Source organism: Hordeum vulgare, chromosome 6H, assembly GCF_904849725.1.
Source record: "Hordeum vulgare subsp. vulgare chromosome 6H, MorexV3_pseudomolecules_assembly, whole genome shotgun sequence".
NCBI classification, from domain to species: domain Eukaryota; kingdom Viridiplantae; phylum Streptophyta; class Magnoliopsida; order Poales; family Poaceae; genus Hordeum; species Hordeum vulgare.
Genome location: NC_058523.1, coordinates 495,205,095 through 495,219,124, shown reverse-complemented (window position 1 = coordinate 495,219,124; position 14,030 = coordinate 495,205,095). Strand labels below are relative to the sequence as shown.

Below are 14,030 nucleotides of genomic sequence, written 5' to 3'. Positions count from 1 at the left end.
AATCTCCCAGCAGTACCACCACACCATCGACAAAGCTGCCGCCCGCAACGCATAGAAAAACATTTCAACTTTTCCAGCAGAACAAAACCCCATTTTTCCAGACTCCGTACCCGTGGCCGTACGGCTGACAGCCGGGCCCCGTACCGACGTCGGGCCCGCGGGTCATCGTCGTGGGAGGGCCGGCGTCGGGCGCGGGGGGCGTAACAGCGCGCACCTACCCCCCCCCCCCCCCCCCCCACCCCACCCCGGTGGAACGAACAAACTACCGGAAATATTTTATCTTTCTGATGAGATGGATGAGACGATGGTGAGAAAGTTGGTCGAGAAAAGCCGCGCGTATAGCGGCGGTACACGGATACGTTGGTGCTACTGGCCTGGCCGCAACGAGTTTCCCTTCTCGCTCCTCCCCGCTGCCGGGTCGTCGCCATTATATAGCCGCCCTCCCGATCTCCCCTTGGCCTCGCATCACCTCCTCCATCACCTCCCTCCCTGCCCTCAGTCGTCAGCCGGGTTCCTCCATCCCTCCCGCCATGGCGCTCCTCACCGATCTCCTCAACCTCGACCTCTCCGGCTCCACGGAGAAGATCATCGCCGAGTACATATGGTACGTCCTCCTCCCTCACTCCCGCGTACGCTTACGTTTCCTGCCCGCGTACGCGTCGGCCGCCCGCCGTCACCGCATGGGCTCATGCCGCCGCCGCCGCCGGCGGCGGAGAGGAGGAGGCGGGATCGCCCGGAGCGCTGGGTCGTTTTTCCTCGATGCTAAATTCATGGGGGGTGCAGATTCGTCGTAGCAGTGTTCCTTTTTTATTTTTAATCAGACGCTTTTTCGCCCTCGCGATCCGCGGGCGCAGCGAGGCGGGCGGCGGTGCTCCCTCGTGCGGGCGGTGAACGCCACCTTTCTCGTCGGGAAATACACTAGGTTTCCGGCATGGCAGCGCGACGGGAAGAGGTTTTTGGCGGTGATTTATTACCCCCGCCCCGTTCCGGATACGCGCGACGCAAGGATGGATGGATGGATGGATGGATGCGCTAGTGAGGGAGTACCATATTCGTACCGGCAGTACTACGTTTTGTCCTGTTGGGGGAGAGGATCTCTGCGGTGGCATCCTCTGCCGCCCGCCCCCGGTCCCTCCCCTGCGCCACATGGCCCCGGCCCGGCCCGGCCCGGTCAGATGCTCTGCTCCTCCTCCTCCATGAATTTCCCAGATGATCTTCAGCATGTCACCGAGATCGATATTTTCACTGAGCTCGGGAAAAAAAACCGTTGTGAACAGTAATAAAACCATGCGCGATCGTGAGTTTCGGTTGTGCTGGTATATTCACCGTGTATTTATTTTGGATTTATTGCAGGATCGGCGGATCTGGCATGGATCTCAGGAGCAAGGCCAGGGTAAGATGCATATACAGAGGCATACATATACAGATAAAGATTCCCCTCCCCGGCCGGCATGGCATGGATCATTCCCATGACCTTGCTTGCCGTGTCCTATCACCTTTTTGCTAGCTAGTTATCCACCACTGAGCTGTTCTTGTGCTTATATATCAGAGGTTGCCAGATTCCTTTTGGTTAACAGCGTGCGTATTATTTTTTAACTGTTGCTGCTGCTGCTGCTCTGGTTGGTGCAGACCCTCCCCGGCCCGGTCACCGACCCCAGCAAGCTGCCCAAGTGGAACTACGACGGCTCCAGCACCGGCCAGGCCCCGGGCGAGGACAGCGAGGTCATCCTGTAGTAAGTGCCGTCTCTCGTGCCACCCCAGAACTATTTACCTCTGTCAAGTGCAATTCTAGTATCACCTTTTTTTTTTTAACCTTGGACCCGAGGAGTAATTTTTGCTTCCCTTGGGGCATGTGCCATGCTGCAGCCCACAGGCCATCTTCAAGGACCCGTTCAGGAAGGGAAACAACATCCTTGTAAGTGACCACTCCACTATCATCATCGTGTGTACAATAGACTGTAGCACTGCTGGCCGCGCAAGTGATCTGCACCTGTAGTACTAGTAGGAGTGTTTTTCACTGTAGTCGATTGATCTATAGCTCTTTTGGTCAACTACGAAGATTAACGAGCACCATTAAGAGGGGAGATCAACTTAACTATCTTCTCATGTACTACTTGGTGCAGATTTTTTTGGTGCAGTATTCATACTAGCTGTTGATACTCCTATTTCTGACGCAAATTGTATCCCAGTCAAGGACCATCCAGGGTTGTGAATGAATTGTTATACGTATTTTTGGTTATTAATTAGGTGTGATTGTCTGGTCCACCTAATAACTACAGTAGAGAGGGAATCCAATGGTCATCATCTTGTCAACATCCTTGATGCCAATCAAGATCCCCCCTTACTAAATTCGAACCACTTGCAGGTCATGTGCGATTGCTACACCCCAGCTGGAGAGCCAATCCCCACCAACAAGAGATACAACGCTGCTAAGATCTTTAGCAACCCCGATGTTGCCAAGGAGGAGCCATGGTATATATAATATACGAAATTGATCCATGATTACGAACGCTAAAGAATAATGGTCTAACTGTTTTTATGATCATAATTGATCGACTGGTCTTTCTATTGTTTGTGATGATAGGTACGGTATTGAGCAGGAGTACACCCTCCTACAGAAGGACATCAACTGGCCTCTCGGCTGGCCTGTTGGTGGCTTCCCTGGTCCTCAGGTACGTCTCTTTCAGCTTGACCGGCTGAATTTGGACATTTGGCCCTAATTTTGGTGAAGTGTACACTTACCAATCACAACTTTTTTTGTGTGTAGGGTCCTTACTACTGTGGTATTGGTGCTGACAAGTCGTTTGGGCGTGACATAGTTGACTCCCACTACAAGGCTTGCCTCTTTGCCGGCGTCAACATCAGTGGCATCAACGGCGAGGTCATGCCCGGACAGGTGAAACACCACTACAACGCAGAACATTCCTATTTTCTGTATCTTGCAGAATTAGCACCGTCTTTCTGACCATAGTAGAATTATTATGTTTGGTTTTCAGTGGGAGTTCCAAGTTGGCCCGACTGTTGGCATTTCTGCTGGTGACCAAGTGTGGGTCGCTCGCTACATTCTTGAGGTAATGATAGTCTTCATTTAAAGATGATCTAGAATAGTCATGTGATCTTATCCTGATAAGGCCCTTGTGGTTGAATGACAGCTCAAATAGCTTTAGCATTCGGTTAGAATTCTCGTGATTAAATGTCACTTTCCCTTTTGTTTTTCAGAGGATCACCGAGATCGCCGGAGTTGTCGTCACGTTTGACCCCAAGCCCATCCCAGGCGACTGGAACGGTGCTGGTGCTCACACGAACTACAGGTAATTGAGATTGAGATACTCGAACTGATGAATATGATCCGTTCATCTTACCGTGCTATTTTGCTGACGGCGAACGACTCTGCTGCATCCAGTACCGAGTCGATGAGGAATGACGGTGGGTTCAAGGTCATCGTGGACGCGGTCGAGAAGCTCAAGCTGAAGCACAAGGAGCACATCGCGGCCTACGGCGAGGGCAACGAGCGCCGTCTGACCGGCAAGCACGAGACGGCCGACATCAACACCTTCAGCTGGGTACGCCCCCACCTTCGCCTTCTTGCTCCTGAATCACCTGAATCTCGTTACTCCAACAGTGGTTCTAAAATGAAAAACGTGTTGCTTGCTCTGCAGGGTGTGGCAAACCGTGGCGCGTCGGTGCGCGTGGGCCGGGAGACGGAGCAGAACGGCAAGGGCTACTTCGAGGACCGCCGGCCGGCGTCCAACATGGACCCCTACGTGGTCACCTCCATGATCGCCGAGACCACCATCCTGTGGAAGCCCTGAAGCTCCGATCGCCGTGTGATGGACCGTCGGTGATGGGGTCCGGTGGTGGCCATTGGAGGATTCGTGCCTTGGGCGAAAATTCTTCCAGCATTTTCCTTTTACGTTTGGTTGCATACTACTCCTAGTCCGCTTAGGTAGGTCACATCATCATGGTCATCTCATCAGGGTGTCTGGTCTCTCTTCTCGTTCTCGTCTTTGGGTGGGTGGTGGGTGATGGGTGGCAAGGGGCGTGTCAAAGCACAAGATTACTACAGTATTTGGTTGATTGTTTTCCCTTGCCGTCTGGATGCTATGGTCTCGTGTAATCATCGATTGATATGGTAATAAAATGGTCCGTACCGCAGCCGTGGTACCACGCCGCTTGTCTCATGCTACGGATGGACGGATGTTATTAGTGCTCACTAACTTCTCGTCTTTAGGTATGCTTTATTGTTGCCACTTTGTGTAAAGCGGTTGCTGCGCTTCCAATGGTCGTGGATGAAGCTTTAGGTGACGGTAGGCCATTAGTGCGCCAAAGAGTGGAGAGCAACATTATGCCATGGGGTCGCTTTTCCTTAATGTCCACAGACTTGCAAGTATAAAATAGATAAGTCCTAACATAAGTTTCGGACTTGGAGTATGTGATCCCCAGCTCCAGTGATCTCTGATGAAGAAACTTTGGAACATCAATTTTTTTCGCACCTTTGCAAATGTAATTTTTCTACATCGATGATTCTTGGCAAAAAATAGATCAGATTTTCTTTCTTCTATTTTTCGGATTTTACCTTTCATATGGGATCACACGATTGCTTAAGCACGCTTTTCTTTCAGGGCATCTCCAATGGTTGTAAGGTAGTTGTTGGTAATTTTGACACATAGGATTTTTGATGATGTGTTATTGCAATAAATGAGGAAAGAGAACAAGGTTGTATGTAAATTAACCAACACCCTTGCACAAGCTCCAATGTAGAATGAGAGAGCATCTTATTTATTACCTCACATCTTATTGAACAAACTAGATACAACCCATTGGAGTAGTTGTATGTTAGGGCATCTCCAATGGTTGTAAGATAGTTGTTGGTAATTTTGACACATAGGATTTTTGATGATGTGTCATGCAATAAATGAGGAAAGAGAGCAAGGTTGTATGTAAATTAACCAACACCCTTGCACAAGCTCCAATGTAGAATGAGAGAGCACCTTATTTATTACATCACATCTTATTGGGCAAACTAGATACAACCCATTGGAGTAGTTGTATGTTAAGGTGTTGGTTTATGACATGGCATATTTTACCAACAACCTAACCAACAAACTGTTGGAGATGCCCTTAAGGTGTTGGCTGATGACATGGCATATTTTACCAACAAGCTAATCAACAAACTGTTGGAGATGCCCTTAAGGTGTTGGCTGATGACATGGCATATTTTACCAACAAGCTAATCAACAAACTGTTGGAGATGCCCTCAAAGGATAAGAAAATGACGGTTGGATGGCAATAGGTTTGGTTTTCAAGGAGGCGGGGTGATAGGGAAAGAGAGCGTTCAGCAACTGATAAGAGGTGGGGGTGGCTGGTTGGGTGGCGTCCCGGAAAACATTGCTCGTCCCGTAGCACAGCGAATCAAGCAATCAATCAACCGGAGATTGCGATGAGCTTTGCACGTTCCGGATCCTGCACAGTGCACGCGCTTTTGGCCCCCCCATAAAAAATGGTGCCGCGCCTACAAGCGTAGTAGACTTGTGAGCCCCGCCCCTCATTCCTGACCGTTCGTCCATGCTTGTCACGACCCACAAGTAGGTCGCTAGCCCCAATCGTCTTATGGCACAGCACCACAGTGGTATGCAGGCCGCCACGACAACGTGCCCACGACCGTTCTTTCTCCAACATCGATCATGCTCATGCCCCTCTTCCGTTTCCGTCCAAGTACAGCGCCCTCACCAACTATCCCTACTTTGTTGTTGTACCACTACCAGCGTCGCTTTTGAGTTTTGATCACAATGATCTTCAAATGGCCAAGAGCACATTTCTTCCTTCCGTTCTTTCTTTCTTTGCCTGGTCAGCCCGCTGCCTGCCCACTTTGCCGGCGAGCATCGGTCCGTCGACGATGCCCGGCGGCGTCGCGTGTCCAGCTCCAACGCGACTCGGTCGCCCGGTCAAAAGTAGGCAGCGGATGGATGGATGCGACCCAACCGGCGAGCCGAGGGCCGCCATCCTTTAGCTGCCGGAAAAGGTCCCTTGTTGGTCCAAAGTCCAACCCCGCACTGCTCCCCTGCATTGCGCCGCACGAATCGTGACCGCCCTCCCATGGCCATGGGAGCAGCAAACGAACCGAACCAAACCACGGAGCGAGCGACACTTCGCGGCTCCAAAAGCTAGCATGGCCGCACCGCTCTCTCTGCTCTGCTTAGCTGCAGTTTAATAATTGTCGTATGATAAACTATTGCGATTATGAGGACGAGGAGAGTGGGAGTGTATATTGTAGTAGTACGTACTGTATATGGCAGCAATTTGCAGGTATGATAGGGGAGACGCCAAGGGAAGAGACGGAGGAGATCGATGGGCAGGGCCGGAGATGGGAGCAGAGGTAATGCTAATCTAATCACCCAGATAGACAGCCGGCTCTTCAAGCGACCTGACGCTCGTGAGCGACGGGCAGGACCCGCAGTGCACGTCGCGGAACCCGAAGATGCATTCCGGTCGACGCTGATGGCATGCCAGAGAACGAACGTGGTGGTCGTTGGGTTCGGGCGATGATGGATGGCGAAGGATCACCCGCCGTGTCACGACGGGTCCCCGTGCAAATTTGGAATCTTGAGCGGGTACGAGTAGCAGGCTCAGAGTGTCCTGGATCGTGTCACGGGATGGGCGCGTCTGTTGACTAAACACCAAGCGCAGAATCACGTCAAAGGTTGCAGGCAAGCCAGGATAGGATAATCGAGGTCCGCAGATTATTCAGTTTTGTGCCTACCTAACCTTGTGGTTGACTGACTAACTTCAAGCTAAGACTAATATGAATGTTCCATGAGCAGCTGGTGTACGATTTCGGAGGGATGCCCGTGCAATTTGGGACCTGGGGCAGGTAGACAGAGTGGTTCCGCACCGTGTCACGGGATGGGCGTATCTATTGACTAGCTACGAAGCAAATAAGCACGTCAGGGTTGTGGCAACTAGCAAGCCAGAATGCTTCGAGGGTTTGAAGAGAGCTCAGCTATATTTTATATACCTCGTCTCGTGCCTGACTACTTCAAACAACGATATTATCTGAATATTACGCGACCAACCCAAAGCGTCCTTCTCTCGAGTGGACAGTAAAATCCATTTAAAAAAAACTGATTCTTTTGCTGGCAAACTTGGACAAATGTATTCCATACTTACAAATGTCATTCTATGATTAAAGTTTGCAAGAATTGGAAACATTTGTCAAATTTTGCGACAATTTTCTTTTTTAGTTTTTCAGTTTTTCTTCTTCAACTTTTCCGGTTCACCCGAGCTCAGTGAATCCGCAGCCGTGACCAACTGACTACTACTAGCTGGTGCAGATGACAACAGGTAACCAACGTGACAATCATCGACACCGATAAACCCAAGGAATATGGGATTATAAAAGCTGCTCTTGGAAGACAATTATTAACAGAAACTCTTCACCTATTCCTTTTTTTCTCTCTCCTAATCACAAGTGAAGCAGCTCGATCACATTCTGCTACGAAAATGTGGCCGATTCAGCCCAACAGGAACAGACAATAGCAAATGCACAGACACAGAATGAGCTCTTCTTACTGGCCGTCACCGTACAGGTAACAAAGGGCATGTTTCTGTGCCAGGCACCGCCACCAAACGACTTACCCAGCAGGCCGGAGAGTTCGAAGCCGCAACCTAGAGGAAACCTTCGGTCCCGTAGCCAGCGCAAGCTTCCCTGTATAGCTGCATCGCCTCCTCCATCACCTTGGCTTGAGATAAAAGCTCGGCCCGCTTCTTACTCGAAGGATGAGTAGAGAGGTAGCTTTTCAGTACTGATTGATTGCCCGCGATTTGTCCTAGCTTCTCGTAGACCTTGGGAGCTATGCGTGGGTCGAAACCAGCAGAAGCTTGAAGCATGAGCCCTATGTGGTCTGCCTCTACCTCCATCCTGCAAACATGTTACATACATCATCACAAGGGGATTCTAACAAGAAATACCTGCATATGTTTGATAATGTGATAACAAGAAGTCAAGAATAACAACTGTATGAAACATAGGTCTTTTTTTTTGAGGTCGCACACAAACTAATTCTGTAAGGACTCTAATGACATACTCCCTCCGTTCCTAAATATAAGTCTTTAAAGAGTTTTCATTAGTGAACTACATACGGATGTATATAGACATACTTTAGAGTGTAGATTCATTCATTTTGTTCCGTATGTAGACTCATAATGAAATATCTTAAAAGACTTATATTTAGGAACGGAGGGAGTATATTGAATCTTATGTCATATTAGAGCAACCACATTTTATCTGACCAGTTGGCTCCATCTGAAAAACAGTAGTTGATTCCTTATGATGGACAAAAAGCCAGGGCCGGCCCTACAAATAAATCTCACTAGACTTAAAACAACTTATGGAAAACCAAAAAGGATTTAGATGAAAGTACCCTCACAAATCTTTTAATATTCAGATCATGAAGAACCATCCATCGTTAAAACAACTGGATAGAGTACAGCAGGGCAGGATTCATGTGGGGAAGGTGCTATAAAACTCACCGCCTAATCATATGAAATCTTATTGTATCGTTGAGGCAATGAAGGCTTAACATCAAGAAGTGAAACTGGGGTGGGGTTTTAGAAAATTTCATGTCCACAGAAAGCGGCATCAGTGGATCCTTTTTGGAAAGACATAGAGATACATTCAGCTATTCAATCATGCACCAGCTTTGGCTGCAAGTGGACTACTTGATGCGGCAGATGGTGGCTGGTGATGCATCGCTCTGGCGTAGACCGCTACACAGGGAGCAAGTGGCAACGTATGCCAGCGCTGGCACTCCCCCAACGAATGCTACACCAGTTCCAATCAGGCCCTGCCTTTCACCCGCCGACTCTCTAGGCACATGGGTGCGAGGTACGTCGGCCTGGGCAGTCCTGGAGCTGCAATCGTCCCTGGAGCTGTCTGGAAATGGCGGTGACACTGCCCTGTTGCTCCGAGTTTCGACACCGTGGCTTGAGGCAAGGCTGGGCGAGGCTTGATGTCGTTGCGTGTCTGTAGTTGAGGGCACCTCCTTACCTATTTGTAGTCACTTGGTGAGGACGGTCGTGTGTGTGTGTGTCCCTACTTTCTGGAGGTTGTACCCCCGATGTCTTCTTGTTCAATGAAATGAAACGTAAATTCTTTTGCGTTTTCTCGAAAAACAAGGAGTGAAGAGTAAAGACCAAGATTAAGTGTGGCAGATCAGATTGCCAAGATGGATCAGTAGCTAGTCCACGTTTCAGTCACTTGTCCTCTCATTTCAAGGAAACTGATGGATACAGCTTTGGATAGCTAAACATCCTAGCTCCTTTGATGCATCATTTCAGATGCACTAGGCAGAAGCACTGAATGTCTGCACTTGGTGGCTTTGCTTGGCAGAAGGCGCAAGGAAATTTTGGCCAGGTCATACATCAATCCATTCAAAGATCAAAGGGAAGCTTTGATCACAGAAAGCTTGTACCGAAACGGCTCAACAGCTAAGCAACACTAGTTAGTCCATTATAAAGTTGAGCGTGTATCTGAAAAGATATTTTTTTCTGGAAATTGCCGTACAGAGTATTTTATTTTCGAACCAAGTCTTTCTTAAAGGTATCCAAACAGACATAACTACTTTCCCCTTGAATAGTTTGGGGAAAAAATATTTTTTTTCTTACTTATGTGTTAAATTTCCCAATTTAGTCAGGACTCGGAAGTTCAAGTTTCCCCATCACTGAAGATCCTAACTGACCAGTGACCACTGCTTCATACTCGAAAAACAAGCACTTGTGAAGGGGACTGATTTTACTGCAAATCAGAAGTACAAACTTACCACCTTAGATACTAAACCTTGTATATCTCCAATATATACCACCCCACTGTCAGGTACCTGACGAGTCTATTTCTTCAGCAAGCATCAATTCTCTTCAGATAACGATTCATGGCTTATCAGACGGCCATCATCGCTCGTTCTTCGGTGTAGTCGCTCGACGGTCCAGATGGCACGAATACTGTTTATTTTCCAATTGTCGTAGTTACTGTAACGAGTAATCACCATTGGGTTAAACCTCTGCCTATAAATACAGCCGGGCTGTGGCTGGGTGAGGATTACGTTTATTTTCTTCTCTATTCTGCCGAAATGGCTAGAACAATTATATAGATAATATACTGGGCCTCTTAGATCGGCCAGATCCCCAAAATTCCTCTCCAAATCTGTGATCTATAAACCCTAAATCTTAGTTACGATCCACAGGGATCCAACACCATCCTCACAATTCACACATATGTTGTAAAACGATTCTTACACATGAAAAATTGGTGGACAATAGAATAGTCACGCACAATGCATTGGTGATGGAATTCTAGTAGTTGTACAAGAAGGGGCATCATCCTAGTCAACTTTGGTAGGATTTGTAAGAGATGTACAAGGGGGATATCATACTATCATTCCAGTCAATTTGGTGTTTGGGGGATCAATTCCATGCAGATCCAGAATTTAGTACGAAAGAGTACATGACATATGCTATTGCAAATCTGATTTCGTCTACTTTCTAAGAACCTGCGTGAATAGCTAATAAGTCCATCAAAAAGTAAGAGAACAGATAACTAGATGTCTCTCCGAGGTCCAATGCCCTGATGGGGATAAGAATTATCAATAATAATCTCATCTGTAGGGCAATCAAGAGTCATGTGTTTTATAACTAGAATTGTCACCGCTATTAGTTAAGTCTGTAGCAAAATTAAATGGTACTAGATGATACCCCGCACAACATTGCGGGTTTTGCAATATAATTCAGTGTGATTTGGTTGCATGGAACATGAATATTGGGAGTAATAATATGAGAAATAAACTGAAAATACATATGATTTATTGGAGTAATAATATGAGAAATAAAATGAAAATACATATGATTTATTGTGTTTGATCATTGTGTGGTTGCACAATGTTTATTAAGTATAGTTTATCAAGTATAGATAGAACAATGTAAAAAAATTATCATGCATGTTTGTATGTTGATATGAGCTTTTTCCTATGCATGGTTTATCACTTTACCTAGATAGGTTCTCACTGGTCTGTGGTACATTAAGCTGAAATAACAGGTTGGCTCAGAATAGTATAGAATGGCCCCCATGGAGGCACTTGAAGCAGGAGTCATATCATAACTTATACCAAAACGAGATAACTAGACAAATCAAGCCCATTGGTGCCAATTTATTGGCTTTTGCCAGATCTGGTAGCATCTCATTTCAGTCATATATGCAACTTATCACGTGTAGAATGTAAATAACCATGATTCTACGAACAATATGAAATGCAGAAATGAATACCTTCGTGAGAAGGGCAATCTGAGGAGTAATGTCGACATTGCATTAATTAGGTCTGGCATGTAAATAAACTGTAGGACGACAAGCTGCAGGATAGTGAACCACATGCCCTTGGTGATCATCTCTGGCAAGTGCCTCGCGATAGCGTGCCCAATCTAAAACATAGAGGTACCAATATCAGTTCCAATGCACTGTACAACCAACCAAAAGTAGATACGAGCCCATAACCAAATTAGTAAACCCACCTCATGCGAAAGCACTGTCGCAATCTCAGCATCTGTCTTGAAATGGTCGAGCAATCCAGTGAAGACTACAATCTTACCACCGGGCAAGCACATTGCATTGATGAGCTTATCTCTGACGACGATGACCTCCCAATTGAGCTCATTGAGGTGCTTCGTCTGTGGTTGCGCTCCGCGTGCCTTCCCCCGTCTCCGGCTCTCGGCGACCCACCTGTCATCGAGAAGCTCGTCGTCTCCCTGAGCCGCAGCCGCTGTGCGCGTGGTCTTGCCAGGCGAGACCCGGTGCATCACGTCCTCGGCATCCATGTCGCGGGCCTTGACGGCGATGTCGGAGGAGATGTCGCCGTAGGAGGCGTCATCGGAGTCGTCGCTGCGGCGGTCGGCGAGGCCGCGGTGGAGGGCGCGGACGATGTCGGAGGCGATGAGGCGGACGCGGACGCTGTCGGGGTGGAGCGGGGGCAGGATCTTGGGGGCGAGCTCCTTCTTGAGATCGGCGAACTGGGACTCGCCGAGCTGGCGCTCGAGCTGGGGCGAGACAAGGACGAAGTGGGTGCGGTTGGTGTAGGGCACGGTCTCGAGGTTGCCGAAGTAGACGACGACGGTCGCGCCGCCGGCGAGGAGGACCACCGCGGCGACCTTCCGCCTGTCGTGGTACCACCGCGCCCCGCCGCGGCGGCGCGCGAAGTGGATGACCTCCGGGCGGCGCGAGGAGGTGAAGTAGTGCCGGGGAGGCGGCACCTGCGGCTGCGCCGGCGGGGGCCGGAAGAGGGCGGCGGGCTCGTGGCGGAGGGGCCCCCGGCTGAAGGACTGAATGAACCCTGGGCGGCGCGGGGCGGCGTGGTAGTGCCGAGCGGCCGTTCCCCGCGCCACCGGCGGTGGCGGGGGCGGGGCCTGCGGCCGGCCGGCGGCGGGTTTGTGGCGGAGGAGACGGGAGAGGGCGGAGCGCGAGTTCTTGAGGGAGTTCATGTCGTTTTAATTTTTCGCTTCTTTTGCGTGGGATTTTCGGGAGTTGGTTTGATCGTGCAGCGTAGAAGCGAGGAGGATTTGGGGGTTCTGCTGCCTTCTGGAAGTCTCCAGATGGCGAAGTGGGAAGAGCGGTGGGCGGTGTGGCCAAATCGTGTCGTGTCGCCGCTCGGTGACCGGAGTGCTCTTCTCCACTGGTCCAGTAAGCCCATTGCCGTGGATCGCTTCTGGGTGAAGGCAGATCGGAAAATGTTCATTTTAAATCTTGAACTGATAGTTCTTCAATGAATCGAACCTTAAATTGGAAATTTCTGTTGTTTATATCCTAAACTTTTAAATCCCAGTCTAAATCAAATCTTGATAGCGTTTTAGAGGTAAACACATTGACGTGGCCAGGATTTTTTTATGTCTGATGGGCCAGGTTGCGTTATAACCACAACGCGTGGTGAGAGATGAGGCCACATCAAAGTATATGGGGATTTTGAAGTGGGAGGAGTAGGGTTAGGGGCGACGGCGGCGGATCTTGAGCGGCGCGGCGGCGGAGCACATTGCGCAGGACGGCAGCTGATCTATTCAGGGGAATGTCGTGGTCATCGGGTTATTCTGTTGTTGCTGCTCCTGGCTTCCTTCGAGCCGCAGGAAGGAGAGGCGAGGAGTCGAGGTCGCCGGTGCCCTACAGGGAGAGCTTGATGGCTTACGAGCCGGCGAAGCTTTGCTGGTGCAATCCTCGTCAGAAGGCACCAAGATGGATCTCCTCGAGCATTCCGAACCCAGGCAGGAGGTACTACGTGTGCGTCGATGCCATGGTGAGTTTGATTTTGATATTGTTTCTCTTCATTTGTTATCCTCCCCACTGATTCATTTCTGTTACTACAAATGTGTTCGGGAACGTTGCATGGAAAACAAAAAAAATTCTACGCACACGAAGACCTATCATGGTGATGTTCATCTACCAGAGGGAGATCGGTCCACATATCCTTGTAGATCGCTAAGCGGGAAGCGTTAAGAAACGCGGTTGATGTAGTGGTACAACTTCGTGATTCAAATCATCGTCGTTCCACGATCCGTCCCGATCTAGTACCGAATGGACGGCACCTCCGCGTTCAGCACACGTACAGCTCGATGACGATCTCCGCCTTCTTAATCCAGCAAGAGAGACGGGGAAGTAGATGAGTTCTCCGGCAGCGTGACAGAGCGCCAATGATGGTGATGATCTATTCCTGATGGGCTCCGTCCGAGCTCCGCAGAAATCCGATCTAGAGGAAGAACTATGAGGTATAGGTTTGGGTTGCACGTGGCAAAGTTGTGTCTCAAAACCCCTAAAACCTCTAGTATATATAGGAGGAGGGGAGGGCTAGCCTTAGGGCTCAAGGGAGCCCTAGGGCACCGGTTGAAGTGGAGAGGAGGACTCCAACTCCAATTCGGTTTGGGGAAGGAGGAGTCCTCATCTCCCTTCCCACCTCCCTCTTTTTTATTCTTTTCTTTTGGTTTTCTTCTTCTAGCGACATAGCCCA

The 14,030-nt window shown here is 49.1% G+C and overlaps 2 protein-coding genes across 2 annotated transcripts; one reads left to right on the top strand and one right to left on the bottom strand.

Annotated features, from left to right (window-relative positions):
- The first annotated feature begins 313 nt into the window (after positions 1-313).
- LOC123401521 (glutamine synthetase) lies at positions 314-4,181 on the top strand. The gene is made up of 11 exons (XM_045095347.1): positions 314-604; positions 1,354-1,393; positions 1,630-1,733; positions 1,867-1,915; positions 2,366-2,472; positions 2,585-2,672; positions 2,768-2,896; positions 2,997-3,071; positions 3,220-3,311; positions 3,404-3,563; positions 3,660-4,181. Exons 1-11 carry the CDS (start codon positions 531-533, stop codon positions 3,810-3,812), a joined length of 1,071 nt encoding a protein of 356 aa, XP_044951282.1. The 5' UTR covers positions 314-530; the 3' UTR covers positions 3,813-4,181.
- A 3,181-nt stretch (positions 4,182-7,362) lies between these two features.
- On the bottom strand, positions 7,363-12,681 carry LOC123403420. Its single transcript, XM_045097356.1, has 3 exons — positions 11,557-12,681; positions 11,315-11,466; positions 7,363-7,918 (listed from the first exon to the last, which is right to left on the bottom strand). The coding sequence occupies exons 1-3, from the start codon at positions 12,517-12,519 to the stop codon at positions 7,666-7,668; spliced, it is 1,368 nt and encodes a 455-aa protein (XP_044953291.1). The 5' UTR covers positions 12,520-12,681; the 3' UTR covers positions 7,363-7,665.
- Positions 12,682-14,030: the final 1,349 nt, after the last annotated feature.

Coding starts and splice junctions, on each gene's coding strand:
- LOC123401521 (XM_045095347.1), top strand. CDS start 531: ATGGCGCTCCTCACCGATCTCCTCAACCTCGACCTCTCCGGCTCCACG. Junction 1,394..1,629: donor ATCTCAGGAGCAAGGCCAGG/GTAAGATGCATA, acceptor TGGTTGGTGCAG/ACCCTCCCCGGCCCGGTCAC. Junction 2,473..2,584: donor GTTGCCAAGGAGGAGCCATG/GTATATATAATA, acceptor TTGTGATGATAG/GTACGGTATTGAGCAGGAGT.
- LOC123403420 (XM_045097356.1), bottom strand. CDS start 12,519: ATGAACTCCCTCAAGAACTCGCGCTCCGCCCTCTCCCGTCTCCTCCGC. Junction 11,467..11,556: donor CGACAGTGCTTTCGCATGAG/GTGGGTTTACTA, acceptor TCTATGTTTTAG/ATTGGGCACGCTATCGCGAG. Junction 7,919..11,314: donor AGATTGCCCTTCTCACGAAG/GTATTCATTTCT, acceptor ACATGTTTGCAG/GATGGAGGTAGAGGCAGACC.